Source organism: Camelus dromedarius, chromosome 20, assembly GCF_036321535.1.
Source record: "Camelus dromedarius isolate mCamDro1 chromosome 20, mCamDro1.pat, whole genome shotgun sequence".
Lineage (NCBI taxonomy): Eukaryota > Metazoa > Chordata > Mammalia > Artiodactyla > Camelidae > Camelus > Camelus dromedarius.
The window spans coordinates 27,846,609-27,871,351 of record NC_087455.1 but is presented as its reverse complement, the minus strand read 5'-3'; the positions used below and the strand labels follow the sequence as shown (position 1 = coordinate 27,871,351).

Here is a 24,743-nt window from a genome sequence, read left to right as displayed (position 1 = left end):
ATTTAGGGGCTTATTGATAAAGAAGAGGACAGATACCATTGCTAATGGGTATAGCCAATCCTGTGAAAACTAATAATCTAGTATTTGATTTACTTGAGCATTGCTAAGCAAAAGTTTATGGGCTAACATCATACTTAATATATTACAGTTAATGATTTCATTGTAATTGTAGACTTCTCCACATTGCATTATGTAGATTAAATTTTGGGCTGTTCTAGTGGATAGTGTACCAAAAAGTATAAAGGAGAAAAGATTTTGTAACGTTTTCAGCCAGAGATAATCAATATCGACATTTTAGTGTTAATTCTCCTAGTGCTCTCTCAGAGTTTGAACATTTTAAAGGTTTTTGCTACATATTACTAAATATTTCTCAGAAAGGTTCTACCAGTGTGCACTCCCGCCAATAAGTATGGTTTAAGAGTGCCCATTCTCTGACCTTCTGGCCAATACTTTGCCAATTTAGAAGGCAAAATAAATTGTTATCATTTTTACTTGAGATTTTTAATAACTTTTAGGTTGAACTTTTTCAAGTTTTCAAGCTAAAAAGTTTGACTTTTTAGCTATCATTTTTAATGAAATTGCCTTTGCTGCTTAAGTTTCTTACCATCTTCTGTGGGAACTCTAGTTAGCATTGTCATTTCGAGTGAAGAACTAAAGATTCTAATGGAATGGCCATAGTAGAGAAACAGTTACTACCAGCCACACCATTTGTGAGAGTTAATGCTCTCTGCAGGCCCCAGTGTAAGTCTGGAGCTGACCTTACTTGAAGGACATTCTGAATTTATCTGATTTTCTCAGAAAGGGGTAAGCATAAAAACATTGCATCCCTTCAGCATCTAGCAAACAGAGGTATAGAACCTTGCACAAAGAAATTCTAAAAATATTTTTGCGTGAATAATTATGATAAATAAAAGATACCTAACATTATTGTTAGAATCTTGGTTCCAGTAATTTGATTCCTTAGATAGGTCATAGTGAAGTTACGTCCAAGTACAATGTACTTTAGAGTTTATAAATACATTTATATATACATTACATGTTTTAATATAATAATTACCATATGAAGTAAGTGATGTAGCTTATTTTACATTTGAAGAAACCATAACTCAGATATATAAAGTAAACATCCTGAAGTTTTTATGGCTAGTTAGGGTTGGAGTCAGTACTTAAATCTAGGCCGTTTGACTCCAAATGCCATGTTCTTTCTGTCTTCATCTAAGCCTCTGATATCTATGTTACTTGTGAGCCTTCCATATATAGAAAATTTAAAACAACTAAGAGCTATAGATGTTCTTTATAATATTTAGGATATTTATTACAAATTACAAAGTCCATTCAAAGTACAATGTTTGATTATAAATATTGGTTCTTCTTGTATTTATGAACCTTATAACATGATGTGGTAGGCTAAAACAAACACGGAAACCAAGAACCGAATTAAGCCCTGAGCAGTCTCCTATCCTAGTTATGAGATATGATTACTTTCTACTAGGCACTGTGGTAGACAAAACAAGTGTGGGCCTTAATCTCATGAAACTGAGGGTGAAAGACATAAACATTTTTTTCAAGTAAATATATAGCTATATTTTTATCAAATGCTGTGAAGAAAAAGTACAGGGTACAGTGAGAGTGCATAAGAGGGGACCTAATCCAGGTCAAAGAAAGTCGTCTTGAGAAAGTGGCATTTGAGCCCCTACAGATGAGTAGGAGCAAGAGAGGTGATAATGGGGTGGAAAAGTGGACGAAATCTCTTCTGGGATATGGAGGGAACCGGGAGAAAGCCGACCAATAGTGTGTGTTGTATTGTGACAGCTGGAAAAGAAGGCTCTGAGGAAGGCGTTGCTATATTGTTTACTTCGAAGGCGCCACTTTAAGGCTCATTCCAATAGTGTGTCTATTGCTTAGACCATTTTTGAAACTCTTCCTGTGACCTTGCCTTCAGATCCAACTTTGAAACATGAAAGAAACTTTTTTTTAACCACAGAGAGTGTTTTGCAGTGTAATCACCTTCTTATTTAATAGACTTGCTTTAAAATGGCTTTTGATTATTTAGAAAATTGAATCCACCCACAAGAGGGAATATATATATATATTATATTATTTAATGTCTAGAGTTAGGAACATGGTGAACAATATATGAATAATGCAGATTAGACTTAGCATTACATTTTGCATAGCATGAGGAAATACTTAAAAATGTAAAAATATATGTTTCCACTTAATAGAAATTGACCTTTCATAGATATGAAAATCAGCTTGTAAACAGAGGCTCAAAAATTTGAAGTACCTCAGTTTGCTTCTGTTTGAGTTAAATGGAAGAAACCCATTGAAAGTTACTTGTGAATTAAAAGATCTGAGATGTTTGCTCTACTGAAGTATACTTGATTGGATCACTGGCAGGTAGTTTTCCTATTCATCCGTAGAGACGGATCTATCTACAAATAGATGTGCATGTTTGTGTGTGCGTATGGTGCCCACGTGTGCACATATGCAGAAGATAGAATGATAGGGAAGGAGCCTGTGAAATGAAGTCCAAAGCAAAGACCTTTTTTCAAATACCTTATCTTTTACAAGCTATGTGACCTTTAATCCCTTAATACCTCAATTTCTTTTTATCTATAAAACAATAGCACTTACTCACAATGTTTTCTGGATATTAAAAAAATTAATTTAGAAGTACTTTATAAACCCAAAATACTTTATGATTATTATGTGTATATGTATGTTTCATACATAGATTAATGTGTACCTTTAAAAATCTAAAATAATAAATAATAAGCAAAATAGGAGTGCTCTTAGTTGAGGACAAAGCCGTAATTGAAGATCATAGTTTATAAAAGAAAGAAATCAGTTGTTTAAAGGTTTATATTATTGCATGTTTACTTTGTATCATTTAAAAGTTTATATTTTTACATCTTTCTTTTGTGTTGTTATTTTGTGACATTCATGTCAAAAAAATTCACCAGTTCTAAGAAAATTTTTTAGTATATTTAAGTGACTATTTATTGATAGTGGTGTGTGTGTGGAAGGAGGGGATATGAGAGGGTTAGGGCTAAAAGTTGAGAGAAGAACGGCTAAAAGGGGTCTGTTAAGAACTGTCTTGATTTAGGAGCAATTAAAGATCAATAAATATATTAGTCATCTCCATAAGTGAGTTAATTTTTAAAATCTGATTTACATACTACTTTTAGAGCATCTTTTGTAGAAAGATGGGTGTCCCTGGACATAGAATATCCTAACATTTTATCTAAACCAGAATTAGTTGTTGAGAATGGATGATGATCTGGGGTACTCTAAAACCCTTTGCGCCTTTAGAAAGTGTCCACCTGAGAAATGCTATGACAACTGTTATTGGAATAAATTAATAATAGTTGAAAAAGCCTCCCTGGCTTTAGTTGTGGTTTTTTAATTTGTGGTAACGTTCATATTTTATGTGTGTTGTTCAAGTGAATTTTAATTGATAAGGTATGACTTTTTCCTAACATTACATAAATAATCATGTAGTCACTATGCACGGCCTTTAGAAAGGGCCCAGACTGAACATGACTCACTTTTCTTTAAAAATAAATAAATGAAGACATTTTAAAATTAAATAAGAGATTAAGACAACTAAGTACATGTTTCCCAGATGTCTCTTTAGCAGCATGACATTACAAATGCAGGCAGTGAAAGCCCTATTGTCTGTCACACTTTGACTGCTTCATGATATCAAAAGAAGGATGTATCACTTATTTTTTTGAGTCTTCTGGTCCTATGCAGCAGCCTGTACACTGAAGAGAACTATATACTCTGTTGCTGGAGTTTTTCATTTTTCAGGCAAGGAGAAAAGGGTTGGGAAACGTATAATTTCTCTCCCTCTTACCCAGTGGTAACATTGAGAAGATACCTTGTCCCATTTTTATTACTTGTGAGATTTTATTGCTGGCAGCCAGATGTGCTGAAACTCCTGACGACAGCATCTATTCATTGCGTGTTTTTAATAGGCTTAGAGAAATATGAGTAGAGTACATGAAAGCAGCTCAGCTTCACACTTCAGCTGGGAATGCCCAAAAAGCTTGCTGCTGTTTAGAATTCTTGCTACAGTCAGGAGAAAGCCGAAAGCCGCACGGGTACTGAATCTTCTACGACTGAATTAGAAGAATAATGACTGTACAATTAACTATCAACCTCTGCTCGTTTAAGCACAGTTTTTACAGAGCTCAGGAGAAATATGGAACTTGATTGGCATGTTTTTATTTGATGGTGCCTGCAAATAGATGACTTTAAAGACAGGTGGTAAGGAAAAATAAGAGAGGAAAAAAAAAAAAAAAGAAAGAAAATGCAATTTGAGACATTGCGCCAGGTCTGCAATTCTGTTTTATCTCATTTTCATGGGGTTTTTTCATCCCCACCAAATATTTTACAAAATGAGCTTTTTGGACAAACGCTGAACAATGTAAGGTGAGTAAAGCTAAACTATATTTTCTTTTAGTATTGATATTTGCAGAATAATAATCTTACATGTCTGTAAAATTGTTCTGTATTGAAATTAGTATTATAAGGGTGTTGTCTTTTTTTATCATAAATACCAAATTTTATGTAGTATTCTTAATTGATTTTAAGAAGACAAATAAGCTTACTTCAAAGCACAAAAAGCATCTTAAATTTAACTAGCTTGACCTCTGAAACATAATACAGGCTGCTTCATGATTTCATTTTCTAATAAATAAAACTATTAACTTAAAATGATAGATTTTTTTCTTTGTGATCATGGCAGTGATTACATTGCATATATAAGGATGGGGCTGTGTAATCATGTGTGATTCATTGGAAAATGTGAATTAGCAATCATGCATGCTCTTTGTAAAACATGCGGAAGATGTTTTCTAGGTCTAAGATATTTCTCTATGCAGGGTAGAGAAGTAATCACTTTAAAACAAGCTATATTATGGAACTACTAAAAATGCTTTGTATTAGACTGGCTAGTTTAGAAGGATGCTTTGTTATAAATTCCTATTGCTTTTTCAGCCTGATTTTGTGTGTGTGTGTGTTGAAGGTTGTTAAATTACGGACATATGTTTTAGATGGTTTCTCTGGCTTACACGAAAAGAGATAGCCTATTAAAGAAGGCTTTTAAAATGCAGTTTTATCTGCTAGTTCTTCTCTCATTTAAGTTGTTTGCCTTTTGAGAATTCCTAATGTTAGATCCGTAGTATAGAGAAGACCCCAAAGCTAAATATATGTGGAGAAAGACTGAGAAAGAAATTCTGTGAACATGATATTGCACTGAAACCTTCTGGAAATTGAGAGAGAACTAAGAGTGCATAGAATATTGAATGGTTTTTGCTGGTCTCTTCCTTTTAGGATCTCTGAACAATGTGAGGCAGCCTGTTTTAGAGATTACAAGAATACCGATTACACAGTACGTGTTTTAACGTAGCAAATGAAAAGAAGGCTTTTACAATTTGTTGACATTTAAAATGTTTACTGATGATAAATCTATGACCTTTTCATGGAATATGGAGTAACGTATCTTTTTTTTTTTAATAAAAATTCACTTCTTTCCTCATTCAGTTCTATTCAATTAACTAATTTGATTTTTTTACATTTAGTTTTTGGACTAATTTAAAATATGTAACAGTTATGAAATCTATATTTTGAGATATTGGGCTTTTTTAGCTTAGTAATATATCATTTGAGTGTCTGTAATTTATGGTAAAAATATCTGTATTGCATTTTACATTTTTAAAAAAGAGGCAATATGGCTTTCTTAAAATTTCTGTGTCCTGAAGCTGTCAGACTTCTAGGATTTGTACTCATCCTTTATACATCTTTTCCTTGTTTCCTTGTTTTTATACATCTTTTCCTTGATTTCTGTTTCTTTTTTTATACCAAGAACTTATGTGTCTAAAAATATTAATATTAGGACTGGGTGTACATTCACTTTAGCAGTTGTGCTGTTAACAGCATGGTATGGAATTAGTTTTAAAGTAAACGTTACTAGTTTTAAAATATGAGACTATTTTTTGAAGGAATTGTGTGCATCCCTACTACTATTCTTTTGCTTGGGTTCAAGTTTCTTTTATTGTTGTCATGCTTAAAATTGCAATGCTCCCAATTATTAAAAACCTGGAATTTTATGTTGCTGCAGTTAAACATTGTGAAGTTTCTAACGCTTCTGTGAGACCAGTCTTATTTAACGTATTTTGATTTTTTTAATCTAAAATTAATGGAAACTACGAATTAACCAATAAAAAATTTATTCTGCTTTAGCAGGAAAAAATCCCCTGCCTTTATATATTTTTGACTTCTTAATCTTCAAAAAACATGACAATTTTTTCACAGGTAGATCTATTATCTTCATAAATATAAACTACTTGATTTACTTTAAAAATCAATCAAAACCAGTTACACAAATAGTTATTTTTTTTAAAGTATGAGAGGTGAAAATAAGTTTATATGAACTTGCAATTAATATCTCCACATATTTTAATGTCTTGAGATTTTATCGTTGTTACTTTGTGTTCAGATCAGATACAGTGGTCTTTTAAAATTCATATTCTGCTTACGCATTGAATCAGAAAGTAAGATGTAGACTAAAAAATCATTTTTAAAGAAAACATTATGGAACAAGGATGACCTGAGTATGTCATCAGAAGATGTGCTCTTACAACAGCTTTAAAAATCTTTCTAAATGATTGGGCTTTCAACTTTGTGGACTGGACATCAGTGGTCTTGAGAGTTGAAGCATCAATTATATAACTAACACTCTTGAAAGAACAGTTTTGTTTGCTATGACATGAATAGTAATTGTTTAAGTGGATTAGTTGAAATGGAATATTCAGTTACTGTATTGTGACGTTAAGTATGATCTTTAAAGTGGCAGAAAAATAACATCATAGATATGGACAATTATATTTTATTCTGAATTGCTTTCTTGGAGGAATTACTAGACTAGTACAATGCATCAGTCATAGACAATATACTATTAAAAGGGGACTATTTCAAATAGTTTTCTTGAGAGTTTTTCTAGGTAACTAATCTTATCCTTAAATCTGCAGCTCAACTTTTGTCAGGTTTTCAGGTGGTAGGGCAGTTTACTTCTATGACATATAAGCAATGAAATGTAAAGAAATAAAATCTCCCATAATAATTCTCTAAAAACATTTCCAGGTTCAACTTGTCAAAAAAGTAAAGATTTTCAATACAACAATAATATTTTATGTATCACAAATCACTTAACTGGAGATAAATATAGCTTATTAAAGTATTTTATTATCTAGTGAATAATTGAAATTTACATAGGGGTGAAAAGCATCAACATTTTAGATGGATGTTTTGTTGGAAACCATATAGTGCGATCCTTATGTTCCAAACTGAAAGTTCTTAGTTGATTCTCTTATCATTGTGGTTCTTGAGTATCCTTTTCGTGCATAAAGGAGGTGGCAGGATATCCTGTGTTCTTTTACAGCTAAAATAAATCAACTAAAGGTCTAGCAAGAAAAAAAAAAATCGATGTCTGCTTCCAAGGTAAATCCACTTGATAGATTTTGATGAAATGCCACTTTAGATTCTTAGTATCAAGTTTTCTTACTGTAAACTCATTTTCCCCCAAATTAAGTTAATCAAGATACAAACATAATTGCTTTTGTCACCAGCAAAAAAGTCCTCAAGTATTATGAAATCTAAATTTTGTGATCTTATCTTTGGAAGCAAACAAAAATACTGAGATGCTAGATGGTATTTAACAGTGTGCACTGCACTGAGGTAATCAGCTGCCTTGAGCAGTATTCAGATGAACATGATAATGATGATTATCTTTTGTGATAAAATTTGTGGGAAAATGTACTTAATATTCTCTTAAGTTTTTCTCTTTTCTCAGTTTTAGTAATCTTTCTTGTACAATAAAGAAATCTGTATTTTCCTCCAAACCTTTAATTATTTCTTTGTTACTAAATGTATGACAGTGAATTTGCTATGCAGGCTGGCCACACAGGGGCATAATAGGACTGGAATTTATTCAGAATAGATATTAAAGACAGTCTTCCTTTCCTTTCCATTTTCATGTAATGAGATAGGCAGGCTTTAATATTTAACAGTAAGATTTAAAAGACCTAGGAGAGCAAAGAAGATTTGGATTTGTTGGTGTTTTCAGTTACAAATAAGCTAACCATATGATCTGATTTGCCTGGACTGGTCCCAGTTTATGCCTGCTGTCCCCCACTAATTATTATTAGTACTGCTTTTCTGTCTCAAAAGTGTTATTATTTGACAATAAATTACAGAGCCACTCTTATTGTAAAATTAAAATGTAAATCTGAATTCATAGTGTAAATGGGTTCTTTTCCACTAAAACATTTCTACAGTCTAAAACATTAATATTATTTTAAATACAACTTGATTTTGCAAAATAAATGTTTATTTCATCTGGTAGTGTTTTTGGTCAGAAGTATTGAGTCTTTTACATAGCATTTACTATTGCTTTGGTTTATAATGAAGCCATCAATTTGTGCTCAGGATTTTTGGCACAGACACCTGTTATTCATCATGGCACATTAACGACTACTTTGACATTGAAAGAACAGCATGCTTACTTTTCATAGTTCTGAGAGTGCAGTCTGTGCAGTGTGCAGTGTTTGGAGCTGGTATGATCACAGCACAATGGATTTTTCATGATAAGAACACACTTCATGAGCAGTCTGTATTCTGAAATATAAAGAACCCAATAGGCTGATATGAACGCATGTACACACACGTGCATATATTTATGTATATATAAACTCTCCTAAATGTATAATAATAATTATTATTATAGACATAAAATTTATCTTAACAATTATCTCTTTATATTTCTAATCAGAATGACTTTTGATTCATAGATGTCTATCATTAATATTTCTACCAGAATATTTACTGTAGATCTTAGCTCTATACCACAGTATCAGTATAGATACTTAATGATAAGGAGATATAGTCTTTAAGCACTGTTTTCTGTATTCAGAGAACTTTTTATAAAGTTATTGCTTTCATCGATGACTGACAGGTAAAAGTTAACTATGTATTTTAAAATTAACAGCTTTCGTATGACCATATAAAATCTTAAAAAACTCAAAGAAGAAAATTACTGGCAAACTTTTGTTTAATTCTAGCACTATTCACTGAATAGTAAAATGAATTCATTTCATATATGCTATGGGCTCTCTTCATATCCGTTTATGAATTAGTCACAAAGATTCATGTACCCAAGAAAAGAATTCGGAGGACTGATCTAGGAATTTTGCTTCTGAATTTGAGAAGTTTTAAGTATCTCAGAAATGTGTGTGAGCACTTCCTTTGGGGCAAAATGAAAAAAGTCACTGCACATTAAAACTGTGATATTGTAAAACATGACAGCTCCTTATTGTGCCTAGTGTTTTTCAAACCATGCTTCTTGTTTGTCTTTTGATTTTAGCAGAGAACACTTCCTTTAAAATCTAACTCAATATGTAAGACAGATAAAAGTGGAACAGCTCTGGTTTAGAAAGTGGGACATGGGGCCCAAATTAGGCTCTAAGAAACACAAATTTCAGCTGCTTATTTAAATCAAAACTCAGTACTTCTGAGTTAAATTCTTTTAAACTTTCCATTTCGTTGCATGACCTTTGGAATGTTGGAGATAGAGATAATGGAAGGTGGCAAGAAGAGCTGCCGTGTTTAGTCAGCAGTTGATTTGTGCCTGACTTTTCTACAAATATTGTGGTAGCTTTACGTCGTGTAATGTTGAACACAGGAATTGTGTTCATACTTGGGTCTCCTACTTCCTGGCTATGTGATACTGGTAAAGGCACTATATATACTGTGAGCCTCTTGAGTTAGGGACTATATATTTATTAACCTCTGAATTTCCACACATTATATCCTTCATGATTCTTTATTGTCAGTACTGGCTTCCCTCAGGCTCCAGAACCAAATATTGTTCTGATTTTTTTTTTTTTTAGTATAGATTAGCTTTGTCTGTTCTAGAACATCATGTAATTGAAACCAAGTAGATGATACGCTTTTGTAGAAGACTTTCAGCCCACATAATGTACCAAATTCATCCGTGTTGCTGCATGTATGAGTAGTTTTTCCCTTCCCTGTGAGTAGTATTCCATTTTATGAACAGACTACACTCACTACTCTCCTTTTGGACATATATTTTTATTTCTCTTGGATGAATACCTAGAAGAGAAACTCCTGGGTGCTAGGGTAGGTGTATATTTCATTTTTTAAATGCCAGATCATTTTTTTTAAAGGTTATATACTTTAAACTCCCACCAAATACATTTGAGGGTTTTGGTGGTTCCACACACTTTTCAACATTTGATGATATGTGTCTTTTTAATTTTTGTCACTTTCGTGAGTTTATAATGGCATCTCCTTTTGATATTATTTTGTATTTGCCTGATGACTAGCAATGTCAAGCACTTTTTCATATGCTCATTGACCATTTGTATATCTTCCTTTGTGAAGTGTCTGCTCAAAATTTAAAAAAAATTCTTTTGTGAAATGTCTGTTCCGTTTTTTAAAAAGTAGGTTTTTATTTTGATTAATGAGTTATAGAAGTTCTTTGTCTATTCTGGATATCAGTCATTTGTTAGATAAATCCTTTGTGAATATTTCTTCCAGTCTGTGGTTTTCCTGTTTATTTTCTTAATAATTCCTTTAGATGAGCAGACGTTTTACTTTTGATGAAACCTAACGTATCAATTTTTTGTGTGTTTTTGTGTCCTGTGTGCTGTCTAACAATTCTTTGCCAACCCCTATGCTTTGAAGCTATCCTACTATATATCTTGCAGAAGCTTTAGAGTTTTAGCTTTTCACTTTAGGTATACAATCAACCTCACGTTAATTTTTGCATGTATAGTGTGAGGTAGGGGTCAAGATTCATATTTTTCCAGGTGGATAGCTAGTGTTTCGTCACGATTTGCTAAAAAGATTTAGAGACTTTCTACTCTTTATTGCATTGCTTTGTCATCTTTGTAGAATTAAATACTTGTATAAGTGTGATTCAATTTCTGGGCTGTCTATTCTGTTCCATGATCTATTTGCCTATCTTTTGAAGTATCCTAATGTCTTACCTTTATAGTAATCTTGAAGTCGGGTATTGTAAGTTCTCCACCTTTTTTCTTCTTCAAGATAGGCTGGATATGCTAGGTCCTTTGCATTATTCATGTATATTTTATCATCAGTTTGTTAATTTTGATTTAAAAGTGCTAGGATTAAGTCAGGGATTGTGTTGTATTTCTGTACATTGATTTGGGGAGAATTAACATCTAACAACAATGATTTTCCCCCCCTTTGGAGATCTCTTCATTTATTTTAGGTCATCTTTAATTTATCTAAGAATGTTTAATATTTTTAAGGGTAGAGATCTTGAATGAATTAATTTTTTCATAAGTATATTAAGTATTTGATCTCATTATAAGTGGTATTATTTTTAAAATTTCAGTTTCTAGTTGTTTCTGCTTTTATGTAAATAATTTATTTTCAGTGTTACCCTTGTATCTTTTGACCTTGCCAAATTTACTTATTAGTTGTAAAAATTTTCTTATAGATTTGTTATGATAGTCTATGTAAACATTCATCTCATCTGTAAGTAGAGACACTTCTACTTCTTTTCCAATTTTATGCTTTTTGTTTCTTTTTCTTGTCTTATTAGGACAAGCAGTACAATGTTAAACAAATTTTGATAGTCCTTTAGTTTTTTAACAGTTAAAATGTTATGAATTCCATGATTTTTCTTTATTATCTCCTTAATATCTGTGGAATTTGTGATGATAATCCTTCTTTTATTTTTGATATTGGTATTTTGTAATTCATGAACTTTCTTTTGTTTGCTTGTTCAGTTCATTTTTTCTTTAGCTCTGTTGATTTTCTCTCTTGTTTGTCTGTTTCACTGATTACCTTTCTTAACTCTCTTTTCACTTGATTTTCCAATTATTTGTATTTTAGGCCATTTAGAAATTATCCCAGATATTCTGTAAGTTAAAAAAAAAGGCAAAAAACTCTTCTTCAGATTGTGTAATTTTCAGGTTTATTGGATCTTTCTTTCATAATCTTCTATCAAATGAAAAACTTATCTAGTGAGTTAATTTCAGAAATTTTACTTTTTGTTTTAAAATTTACATTTGTTTTTTTATAGTCGTTGTTTCTCTGTTGAGATTTTCTTTCTTTTCACTCACTATGAGCATATTATCTTTACTTCCTTTAACATAGTTACAGCAGCTTTAAAATAATTTCCTGCTAATTTTAACATCTAGGTTATCTCTCAGTCAGTCTCCATTGATTGTTTTTTCTCTTGATTATAAATCATGATTTTCTGTTTTTTAATATATCAAGTAAATTTTAATTGTATCTTGGACATGGTTAACAATACTTTATAGCGATTCTGAAATCTGTTCTGACGAGTGCTGATTATTTTTAAAGCAGGAAGTTAACTTGGCAGAGCTTAAGCTACAGACTTTGTTTCCCCTGAGATACAGCAGCTGAAATTTTGTTTTAATTATTTTAATTATAGCTGAGCTCCTTGGATTCTTCCTGTGCATGTGTGAGATTTGGGCAGTGTTTATTATACACAGAATTTAATTTTCTTTCTGTAGCTTTCTTTTTGTCATTCTCTAACTCACTTTGTACCTCTGTATTTGCTTGAGCTCGTTCCTCTGGTTTTTCAAGCTAGTAAGACTGAGTTTTCTAACATAGATTTAGCCTTTTGGCATTGATTAGATTTAGCCGGTGTCATTATCTTCTTCAAAAAGTCATTTGCACCCCAGTGTCTGCTTTTTGTTACTCTCTAGGGCCTTCAGATAGTTGTTTGTTTATATTTCATCCAGAACTTACTATCTTTAGGATGGTTAGGTTGATGGGAGCTATTAGGCCATTACCAAAAGAGGAGTCTGTTCTTTAACATTTTAAGTTGTATTTTGTTAAATGCTTTGCTGGCAGAAATTATATCCATGGCTTCTTTTATAATCTCATCTTCATTCTCTGTAATTTGTTGTGCTTTTCCAAATATCATTGGATAGTGACCGATTAGGAACCTCAAGTCTTAATTAAATTATCATTGTATCATCAGAATATATAGAGAATACATAACTTTTAAATATTCTTTCTTTACTAATGTACTTCATCCATATTCTAGTAACTATTGCTAATGGTAAAATATGAGCAACGTATGCACAGGCTTTCTTCCCAGAAAACATAAGATTGATATAACTGATCTAACTATAAGAGAAAATGTCTGGTCGGATACAGTGAAGATACAAAAGCTGTCGTATTTATTCTTCACCTTTTAGTTGGATGAGCATCCATTCCTTTCAAAGATAATTTCCACAGGGAATTTTTAAAGGAAATTTGATGATGTACGTAATGACAGTGAGTAGGCTAAAGATGAAGTTCCTTTTCGTGAGAGTAGTCACCAATTGATTCTTCAACTGGTGTCAATCACAATAGGAGAAATTAAAACTGTGTGGTGAAAAATTGATAATTATTTGTAATATGGCCCATCTTTTAAATTAATAAATTTTCCAATGTCACAATATCTTTTTTTGCAATTAATTTCTGAACATTACTTCTTTGGGTCCTGTTGTGAGTTATATCTTAATTTTGAAACAAAAGTTTATGAACATGAAAATGGTATACAGCATCTTTTCTCAAGAAATTGAACAGCTTTTTATAAAACTATTTACACAAAATGTAAATCTGAAGATGAAAATACACTTAGAGCAATGTGTGTTTCAAAGAGTATTACCGTATTTCCCATGAAACCCGCAGAGCTAAGAATATGCTCATTATATCTTTTACCATTGGGATTGCGACAAATATATAGAAGAGCAATTTTAATAAAAATGGTACCCCAATTTGATAGTTCTGTCCAAAAAGTCTATAGAATTCTTCACCTGTATGAGCATATGAATCTTTTAATTGTCTTGTTTTAGTTATTTTTGTTCATGTTGGCTTATGTAAAGAAGAGTCATTACTTTATAAAAGTCTTAATATGAGTATCAGTTTTATACTACCTACCACAAGCTTAGTGGGTTAAAACAATACCCATTTATTATTTGTAGTTCTATAGGTTGGAAATCCAGTTGGGCTCCGACTTCTTTACTTACACGAGGCTAACTCAAGGTGTTGGCTACCCTTGGCTTTTATCTGGAAGACCATGGGAAGAATCCACTTCCAAGTTTGTTAAGATTGTTGGCAGAGCCCAGTTCTTTGCGGTTGTGGACTGAAGTCCTTGTTTCCTTGCTGGCTGTCAGCTGGGAATTGCTCTCAGCTTATCAAGGTTTATTGCATTCCTTTGATTCATGGTTCTGTACATTTTGATTTTTATTATTTAATAATAAGTCTTTAAAAATTTAGATACAATTGACACGTAATATTGTATTGGTAATAAGTATACAACACAATGATTTTATATATTTTTATATTGCAAAATGATTACCAAAGTAAGTTTAATTAACATCCATCACCACACAGTTGCAACTATTTTTTTATCTTGTGTTGAGAACTTTTCAGGTTTACTCTCTTAGCAACTCTCAAATACAAAACACAGTATAGTTAACTATAGTCTCCACGCTGTACATCTCCAGGACTTAATTATCTGTAGCTGGAAGTTTGTATCTTTTGACTGCTTTCCATTCTCTCTTCCCACTCACCCCTGACCCCAACAATACCCACTTGTTTCTTCTCATATCTATGAGTTCATTTCTGTTATTTGGATTCCACATGTAAATGAGATCCTACAGTATTTGTGTTTCTCTGTCTGACTTATTTCACTTAGCATAATGCCCCTCAAGGTCCATCCATGTTGTTGCAAATGGCTAAATAATAGTTCATTGTGTATATATAGCACATTTTTCTTACCTATCCATTCATGGACACAAGTTATTTCCATGTCTTGGCTGTTGTAAATAATGCTGCAGTTAACTTGGTGGTGCATAAATCCTTTCAAGTTAGTGTTTGCATTTACTTTACCTAAGTACTCAGAAGTGGAGTTGATGATTCACATGATAGTTCTATTTTTTAATTTTTTGTGGCACCTCTGTACTGTTTTCTATAGTGGCTGAACCAATTTATGTTCTCACCAGCAGCACACAAGATTCCTTTTTTCCCCACATCCATGCCAATGCTTATTATTTCTTACCTTTTTAAAATTTAGTTTTATTAAAAAATCTTTTTGGTCATTTTGATAATAGCCATTCTAACAGGTGTGAGATGATATCTTATTGTGGTTTTGATTTGCATTTGCATGATGATTAGTGATGTTAAGCACCTTTTCATGGGCCTGTTGGCCATTGTTGTCATCTTTGGAAAATGTCTGTTCATGTTGCCTGCCCTTTTTTTTTTTTAATTGAAGTATAGTCAGTTTACAATGCTGTGTCAATTTCTGGTGCACAGCATAATATTTCAGGTTAAACATTATGTACATATATATTCCTTTTCATATTCTTTTTTATTATAGGTTACTACAAGATGTTAAATATAGTTCCCTGTGCTATACAGTATAAACTTATTGTTTCTCTGTTTTGTACATAGTAATTAATATCTGCAAATCTCAAACTCCCATTTTATCCCTTCCCACCCTTTCCCCCTCTGGTAACCATGAGTTTGTTTTCTATGTCTGTGAGTCTGTTTCTGTTTTGTGAATAAGTTCATTTGTGTCTTTTTTTTTTTTTTCTTTTAAGATTCCACATATAAGTGATACCATATGGCATTTTTCTTTCTCTTTCTGGCTTACTTCACTTAGAATGATGATTTCTATGTCCATCCATATTGCTGCAAATCTCTTCCCATTTTTTAATTGGATTTTTTTTTCCATTGAGCTCTATGAATTCTTTGTATAATTTGGATGTTAACCCTTTTTCAGACATATAGTTTGCAAATACTTTTTCCCACTCCATAGGGTACCTTTTCATTTTGTTGATGGTTTCCTTTGCTCTACAAAAGCTTTTAAGTTTGATGTAGTCCCACATGTTTATTTTTGCCTTTTTTGCCTTTGCTTTTGCTGTCAGATTAAAAAAAAAAAAAATCATTCCAAAGACCGATGTCAAGGAACTTACCCACTGTGGTTTTTTTCTGGAAGATTTATGGTTTCATGTCTTACATTCAAGTCTTCAGTCCATTTTGAGTTGATTTTTGTGTAAGATAGTGGTCCAGTTTAATTCTTTTGCATGTGGCTGTCTAGTCTTTCCTGTACCATTTATTGAAGAGACTATCATTTCATCATTGTATATCATGACTCCTTTGTCATAAATTAATTGACCACAGATGTGTGTGTTTATTTCTGGGCTTTCTATTCTGTTCCTTTGATCTACGTGTCTGATTTTATGCCGGTACCATACTGTTTTGATTACTATAAATAGCTTTATAATATAGTTTGAAATCAAGAAGTGGGACACCTCCAGCTTTGTTCTTTCTAAAGGTTATGTTGACATTTGGGGTCTTTTGTGGTTCCATACACATTTTAGGATTGTTTACTCTTGTTCAGTGAGAAATGCCTTTGGAATTTGATAGGGATTGAATTGAATCTATAGATTGCTTTAGGTAGTACATTTTAGCAATATTAATTCTTCCATTCCTTGAACATGGAATATCTTTCCACTTATTTGTGTTTGCTTCAGTTTCTTTCATTAGTGTTTTATAGTTTTCAGATACAAGTGTTTCACCTCCTTGGTGAAATTTACTCCTAGGTATTTTATTCTTTTTGATGCTATTGTAAATGGGATTGTTTTCTTAATTTCTCTTCCTGAGTATATAGAAATGCAACTGATTTTTGTATATTGATTTTCTTTCCTGCAACTTTACTGAACTTGGTTATTAGTTCTAACTTCTTTCAGCCTTTGTAGGTTAAAAAAAATCTTTATTCTTGCCTTCATTTGGGGGAACGATATTTAATTACAGAGTAGATATAGATTTAGGTGAACGTTTTCTTTCTTAAGATGTGTAATTCTTTAGATTGTCATATGACATATCTTAAGACATGTCATTCAGTTGCCTTCTGGCTTTCTGTTCATGGAGAGGAGTCAGTTGTGATTTTTACTATTTTTTTCCTGTGGATAGTGTGTTCTTTTTCTCTGATCGTTTTTAAGATAGCTTTTTGTCTTTTGTTTTCAGCAGTTTGAATTAGAAGTATTTAGGTGTGATTTTCTTTATAATTTTTTTGTGTGGTTCACTGAGCTGCTTGGATGTATGGGGTAGTTTCAGTCATCAGTTTTTTAAAATGTTGGTAATTATCTCTTTAAATATTTCTTCTGCCACATCTGTTTCCTCTTTCCCTCTATGACTACAGTTCTGTATGAATTTGACTGTTTGATACTGCCCCACTGGTCTCACATGCTTTTCTGTTTTCTTCATTTTTTTTTCTCTTCCTGTGCTCAGTCTTTATTTTCTAATAATCTGTTTTGAGTTCACTCTTTGCTGTTTTTAGTCCATTCTTCTATTAAGCAGGTATAATATATTCTATACTCCTCTTAGTGCATGTTTCAGTTCTAGAATTGACACTTTTTTTTTTCAAGCTTCCATCAATCTGCTGAAACTCCCCGTTTCCCTGATGTATCCACCTCTCCACTAAATTTTTTGACATATTCATTCTAGTTATTTTGATGTTCTTGTCTGCTAATTGCAACATCCTGGCCATGTTTATGACTTCCTGTTGACTTTTTGTTCTCTTAATTATGGATTCATCTTCTTGCCTTTTTGCAAGTCTCTTAATACCTCATTGTATGCTGAACATTGTAAATGATGCATTGTAGAGATTCTATATTATGTTTTCCTCTAAAGAATGCTTTTTATTTACTTCTAGGATATGATTTCTTTTTAATACCTGAATTTTCTGATGTTTCAACTGGATGCCTTGGGTTTTTCACAAATACAATCTTCAAGCATGCTTGGTTAGTGACTTCTGAAATTACTCCTCATCTCTCAGCCCTTAATCGATGTGGTGTACCAGGCTCCATAAAGCCTGCGTTTGTACACTTCAGGATTAAGGCAGAAACCTGAGTAAGAACTCTGTTTCTAGAGATTATTTTCTTAGCTCCCTACTCTCTAGGAACTTTCATCACAAATTCCCACTGCATTAGCAAGTCTGAGATCTCTGTTTTTAACACCAGATTGTTTCATATGCTGAGTAAACCCTGTGCTCACTGTCTGGGCTTCAGTTCTTCATGCTGTAGTTGTGAAATTGTTTCCATCAGAAAGCTAGTGTGAAGCTTACCTTAAGTGCTTTTCCTTTTTTAGGAATTTCAAACCATGTCATGTCTAATGCCCTAAAGTGACTGTTTCATCTATTCTACCCAGTTTTACAGTTGTCTGTAGCAAGAAGGAAAACCTTATACTAGCTACTCAGGAATCTATTAATTATTTTATAATAATTTGTAAAGCACCAGTGAACGAACCATCTCAAACAAGAGCTGGATCCTTGGCAAGAATTTACATGTAGCCATTTCTTTTACCTCATCCCATTCCTGGCTCCTTCAGTTGGTGGCAGTTATTGTACTGAACCCATGTTCATCATTCCTTAGATTTCTTTTTTTATATAGGTTTCATATCTATCTATCTATCTATCTATCTATCTATCTATCTATCTATCTAAATATGTATGTATTTTTAAAAAGCATTAGTGTTTTTAATCTTTATGAAATGTTATTGTTCTGTTTTTTCCACATAATTTTACATTTCATCATACTGATGTGTTGTGGCAGTTCATTTATTTGACTGCTATATAATATTCCATAGTGTTACTATATCACAATTTTTAATCCACTCTCCCACTGATGGGCATTTGGATTGTTTCTGAATTCTTGCTACTGTAAAAATGCTGCTGTGAACATCTCTTGTTTTCACGTATATAAGAGTTTCTCTTAGATATATTCCATTCACATGTTCAACTTTAAGAAATAATGCCAAAGTGTTTTACAACAAGTTTTTTAGGCAATGGCAGTTCAGTGCATTCATAAGTGACAATGAAATGATTTAAGAGTAAAATCTTAATAAGAAAAGTTGAACAGTTTTAACCATAGCTGCCACCTGGAAGTACACTTGTTAATTTGAGAAAAACAATCATAGAATACATTTATTTCAAATGAGTATGCTCGTACTAGAAGTTCCCTTCCTTCCTTCCTCCTTTTCCTCCCTCCCCTCCCTTCTCTCTTTTCTTTTCTTCTTTGTCTTTTTTTTTCCCTACCAAAGTAAGATATGAAACTTTCCTACATCAGTGAAGGGAAACCTTTGAAATAAGAAAAAGTAGTTGGTGTAGGGCAGGCCTTAAAGAACGCAGGGTCTAGCATTTTTATGGATAAAGTGTCCAGATTGCTGACAAAAACTGTGTTTTCTGTGGTGATACTAAATTAGGCTATCTGGGTTCATCTAGGGCCTTAATGCCGTTGCTTGGGAATTATTTTATTTATTTATTCTCAATTAATTAGTTATCACAATTTCCCACTCCTCTATACACACCTCTATCAGGAAGTGAATTTCTTCTTGATTTTTGTCTTTATCCAAAACAATGCTAAATCTCTAAAATTTGTTTGCACATCTGAAATTGTTGCCTTCTTTCTTATTACCTCTGAAGAATTCTTCTTTTTTTACTTTTTTTCTCTTGATAATGTTTATTTATGAATTGTCTTTTTATTTGGATATTTTATTGTTAAAAAACACTGAAAAAACTTGTCAATTTTCCATTCTACTGTCAATTTTCTCTCATCAGTTTTCTCTTGGTGTAAAGCTACATTATCAGCAATAAGATGCATACAAGTGAACCAGAGTAAAATTTTTCAGTTCTCACAGCCTGGTGGTCCTCTGTCTCATCACTTCTAGTGCAGAAGTGCAGGTGAGCCTTGTTAACCTAGTCAGCTGGATATCTTCCTCCATCAGATCTTACAGATGGTTTGGATGTTTTAGAAGTCTCTGAGCATCTGTTTAAAATTCTCAAACTGCTTTCAACAAATTTGTTTGAATCCTATTTGTGGTTACACTTGATTATACATCTGTAGACATTTGAGGATTGGCATTAAGAAACAGCTTTATGTCTTATGCTTATTTGATACTAACAGTACTTCTAGTGCAGCTATAATTAAAGTGGAAAATAAACAAAACCAAAGCCAAAATATATGAGATTAGAGTATTCAAAGAAATGGAGCTTAACTTTGTTTTATGTGAGTTCATAAAATCTTGTACATAAAGCAAAATCCTAGTTTTCTATTGACTTCTTTATACTTTCAGTGATTTAATTATGCTTTTTTGACTTCTTCGCACATGTCAAGTTAGAAAAAGAACATAGATGTGGCTTTGGTTTTTGTTTTACAAATAAGAAAATAAGCATAGGAAAAAGAAATGAAGAAAATACACCAAAGTATTTACACCAAATGCTTTGGGTTTTATAATTTAAAATATAAGTAAAAAATAAGCAAGGTGAGAATGAATTTTATGAAAATTAAATGAGCTTAAGTATGAAAAGCATTTAGAACATGACCTGGCAAATAATAAACACTAGGTGGTTAATAATTAATGATAATGATAATAATAAATAATAATAATAATTATTATTATTTTAAAAAATTTTTTTGAAGTATAATCAGTTACAGTGTGTCAATTTCTAGTACACTGCATAATGTCCCAGTCATGTGTGTGTGTGTATATATATATATATATATATATATATATATATATATATGCACACATATGTATATTCATTTCATATTCTTTTTCATTAAAGGTTATTACAGGATATTGAATACAATTCCCTGTGCTGTACAGAAGAAATTTTTTTTTTATCTATAGTGGTTAACCTTTGCAAATCTCAGACTCCTAAATTTATTGCCCCCCACCACCATTTCCTCTGGGAACTATAAAATTGTTTACTATGTCTGCGAGCCTGTTTCTGTTTTGTAGGTGAGTTCATTGGTGTCCTCTTTTTTCTTTTTCTTTCTTTTTTTTTTTTCAGATTCCACATATGAGTGATATCATACGGTATTTTTATTTCTCTTTCTAGCTTACTTCACTTCTTAGAATGATGGTCTCCAGGTCCATTCATCTTGCTGTAAATGGCGTTATTTTATTTTTTATGGCTAAGTAGTATTCCACTGTATAAATTTACCACAGCTTCTTTATCCAGTCATTTGTTGATGGACATTTAGGTTGCTTCCATGTCTTGGCTATTGTATATAGTGCTGCTACGAACACTGGGGTGCATGTATCTTTTTGAATTAGAGTTCCCTGCCAGGGTATATGCCCAGGAGTGGGATTGCTGGATCATGTGGTAGATCTATTTTTAGTTTTTTGGAAGAATCTCCATACTGTTTTCCATAATGGCTGCACCAAACTATATTCCCACCAGCAGTATAGGAGGGTTCCCTTTTCCCCATACCCTCTCTAGCATTTATTGTTCATTGGCTTTTTAATGATAGCAATTCTGACTGGTGTGGGGTGATACCTCATTGTAGTTTTGATTTGCATTTCTCTGATAATTAGCAATATTGAGCATTTTTTCATGTGCCTATTGGCCATTTGTATGCCTTCATTGGAGAATTGCTTGTTTAGGTCTTCTGCCCATTTTTGGATTGGTTTGTTTGTTTGTTTATTAAGTTGTATGAGCTGTTTATATATTCTAGAAATTAAACCCTTGTCAGTCTCATCTTTTGGAAATATTTTCTCTCATTCTGTAGGTTGTCTTTTGTTTTGCTTATGGTTTCCTTTGCTACTCAAAAGCTTATAAGTTTAATTAGATCCTTTTTGTTTATTTTTGCTTTTATTTTTATTGCTTGGGTAAATTGCCCTAGTAGAACACTGCTGAGATTTATGTTAGATAATGTTTGCCTATGTTTTCTTCTAAGAAGTTTATAGTGTCTAATCTCATTGTTAAGTTTTTAAGCCATTTTGAGTTTATTTTTGTAGATGGTGTGAGGGAGTGTTCTAACTTCATTGATTTACATGCTGCTGTCCAGTTTTCCCAACATCATTTGCTGAAGAGACTGTCTTTAGTCCACTGTATATTCTTGCCTCCTTTGTCAAAGATTAATTGACCAAAAATTTGTGGGTTTATTTCTGGGCCCTGTTTTCTGTTCCATTGATCCATATGTCTGATTTTGAACAAAATACCATGCTGTTTTGATTACTGTAGCTCTGTAGTATTGTCTGAAGTCAGAGAGGGTTATTCCTCCAGCTTCATCTTTCAGTGCCTCTTTTGTAGCAGATGTTCTCTGGTACAGGTAATGTGTAATAGAAAGGTCTACACACCTTCAGCCCACTCTCATGGTTCCATCCACATACCTCTTTACTGGAATTCCTTGCCTGTCATCTTTTAATCTTGCTTTTATCCTGACACCTGATCAATCAGGTAAGCTATTCACTACATCCATCAATCCCATTTATGTTCTCTTCACACAAAGTGAATAAGTTATGCTTATTGAGAGGATTTCCCCTCATCACTGCTTTTTGGGTCCAACCTTGAATCGGGCTGAGGTCCAGCAGCACTCCATTTTTAGCTTACACTCACATACTGAGCTGGCCCATTTGTTACCCAAGCTCAGCCTTTTTCTTTCCTCTTAAGCTGACTGTAAGTGGCTAGGAACTTCAGAGGAAGCACTGCTGCAATAGTGTAAGTGACTTGGTAGCCTGGGTCACCTGTTAGGGCAACTTACTTGTGCCCTCTGGACCAGCTCAACCCTAATCCTAGATGAACTGATTTTGTTTTATTATGGGATGCTTCTGATCCTGCCTGACCTTATGATTTGGTATCCCCATGAACTTTTGTGGATGTATGGTCACTTGATGCCCCAAGGTCAGATGTCCCATCTCTTCCAGGACCCAGTAACATGGCAGAAGCAGTTTTCTGAATGTTCTCTGCTTTGATAGCATGGCCTTGTTCCAGAATCCTATGGGTTTGTGTTGCAGTTCTCCTGTTAGGACTTTGCAGAGACTCCACATGGCTTCTTTTTCTACCACAGATATCTCTCTACCGTGGGTTCTGTGGGATTGCATAGCAGCCTGAATCCACGGCAGATCTCTTTTTTTGCTCTGGGTCCTACTTATGACAAGCAGCCCCCCCCCCCCTTTTCTCTGCCAAATTCTATCAGAGCACTACTCTGAATTATGGTATATGTAATTGAGTACCTTCAAAATCCAAAGAGTCCTAACAAATTTTAGACTTCTCTCAGTATTTGGTGGTAAAAGGTGCAGTCAACATTCCTTTATGTTGGAGATGTTCTGGCATGTTCTGTATCCTTGGAATTCTAAAAACTTAAATTTTTGACGTTTCTCTCTCACTTCATTTTCTCAAATACATGTACCTTACCCTTAGGTTGTTGTTTTGGTCCAGTTAACATGCTGTTATCAAAATAGTTGGCCAAAGGGATGTTCTGTGGAACATTTAGTTAGTAAGTTTCCTTCTGAATATTATGTCAGAGAGCATTAGAATTAACATATCCCTGGGTAAGTCTGTGAATATGTACAGTTATTTGGCCTATGTGTAAACTGTAAACTGCTTCTAATCTTCCTTTCTGATAGTAGAATAATCCTTTCACCAAATGAATAACAACACATCGCTTGTTCAATACTGTGTTCATCAGTTCTAGTAAAGATACCATGTTCGGCCCAGCAGTTGCGTCTGGGACTACTGCTTGGTTTTGTTTACAGTGGTGTATCATCATCTTCTGTGGTCCCATTGGGTTAGCAAAGGCCAGTCTGGTGAATTAAATGGGCATGTTACAGGGACCACCAGTGTGGCGCCACTGAAGTCCTTGAGAGTGGCGCTAGTCACTGACATTTCCCTCAGAATGCAAATTGTTTTTCACTATCTTTTTTTTTTAATCTTTTTTTTAATTTGAAGTATAGTTGATTTATAATGTTGTTTTAGTTTCTGGTGTACAGCATAGTGATTTCAGTTAAACATATATATATTTTTTTTCTTTATAGGTTATCACAGGTTATTCAATACAGTTCCCTGTGGTATACAGTGGAACCTTGTTGTTTCACTTACTATCTTGATGATGGTGGTGAGGTGACAGCTACTGACCAGTTAAGAAACCAATGCTATAGTTCTGCTGATTGCTGAGTGTGTCCATTCTGATTATACATTTGGGAATCAGGAGATAGACATGGTCTGGGACTCCATGTATTGTCTAGCACTACCTGCCCTTACTCTCATTGGTAGTTGTGGGGGTGGTTATGATGGCACTTTAGGTCCCTGGATGTTAGTGTCCACTTGGATCATGTGTCTACCCCTCAAAAGGTCTGGACATTCCCCATTCCTATCATCCCTGTTGATTCCAGGGAGGCCAGTTTTCTAATAGCATCTTCTCCTGCTAGCCTGGGCTGCAGAGGACAACCACCACTAGCTCTTCAGCTATGCTCATGCCCCCCTTACTAGGGTGTTTTTGTACCAACCTAGTAAATGGAATGTCCTCTGAGTTCTCCTGAGGAACAGTCAGCCAGTGTATTTTCCCATCTTACACAGCAGAACTATTCCAGCATACACACTTCACTGACTTTTTTGATCCCTCCCTCAGCAGTTTTCCAGGGCAGTACTGGGGTCTCTACTTCAGTTAATGTAGACCATTACTTTTAAGCTTTCAGGAGCTGTCTAGTTGCATGTTAATACCGGCTGCTGTGGCCACTGCCAGAGTTAAAATCCTGTCTTATCCAAATTCTCTCATCCAGCTTTATATTTTGCCCTTTTTGACCCTTTTCACTTTTAGCACTCACTGCCAGTCCTGCTCTCCCAGTTCCTAGTGGTATGTGTTTACCAGGTT

At 33.4% G+C, this 24,743-nt stretch overlaps 1 protein-coding gene across 29 annotated transcripts in view; it reads left to right on the top strand.

Annotated features, from left to right (window-relative positions):
• The window catches only part of RIMS2 (regulating synaptic membrane exocytosis 2), a 511,671-nt gene that overhangs the window by 167,410 nt on the left and 319,518 nt on the right, over positions 1–24,743 (top strand). For 2 of the 29 annotated variants that reach the window (XM_031439456.2, XM_031439457.2), the window contains exon 1: positions 3,211–4,440. The exons of 24 other annotated variants lie outside the window; for them this stretch is intronic. In XM_031439456.2, coding sequence (XP_031295316.1) covers positions 4,319–4,440 — 122 coding nt within the window. In that variant the 5' untranslated portion in view covers positions 3,211–4,318. Of the gene's footprint in view, positions 1–3,210; positions 4,441–5,227; positions 5,249–24,743 lie in introns of those variants that run through there. 3 more of the 29 variants (XM_064476913.1, XM_064476908.1, XM_064476909.1) reach the window with 3 other exon arrangements.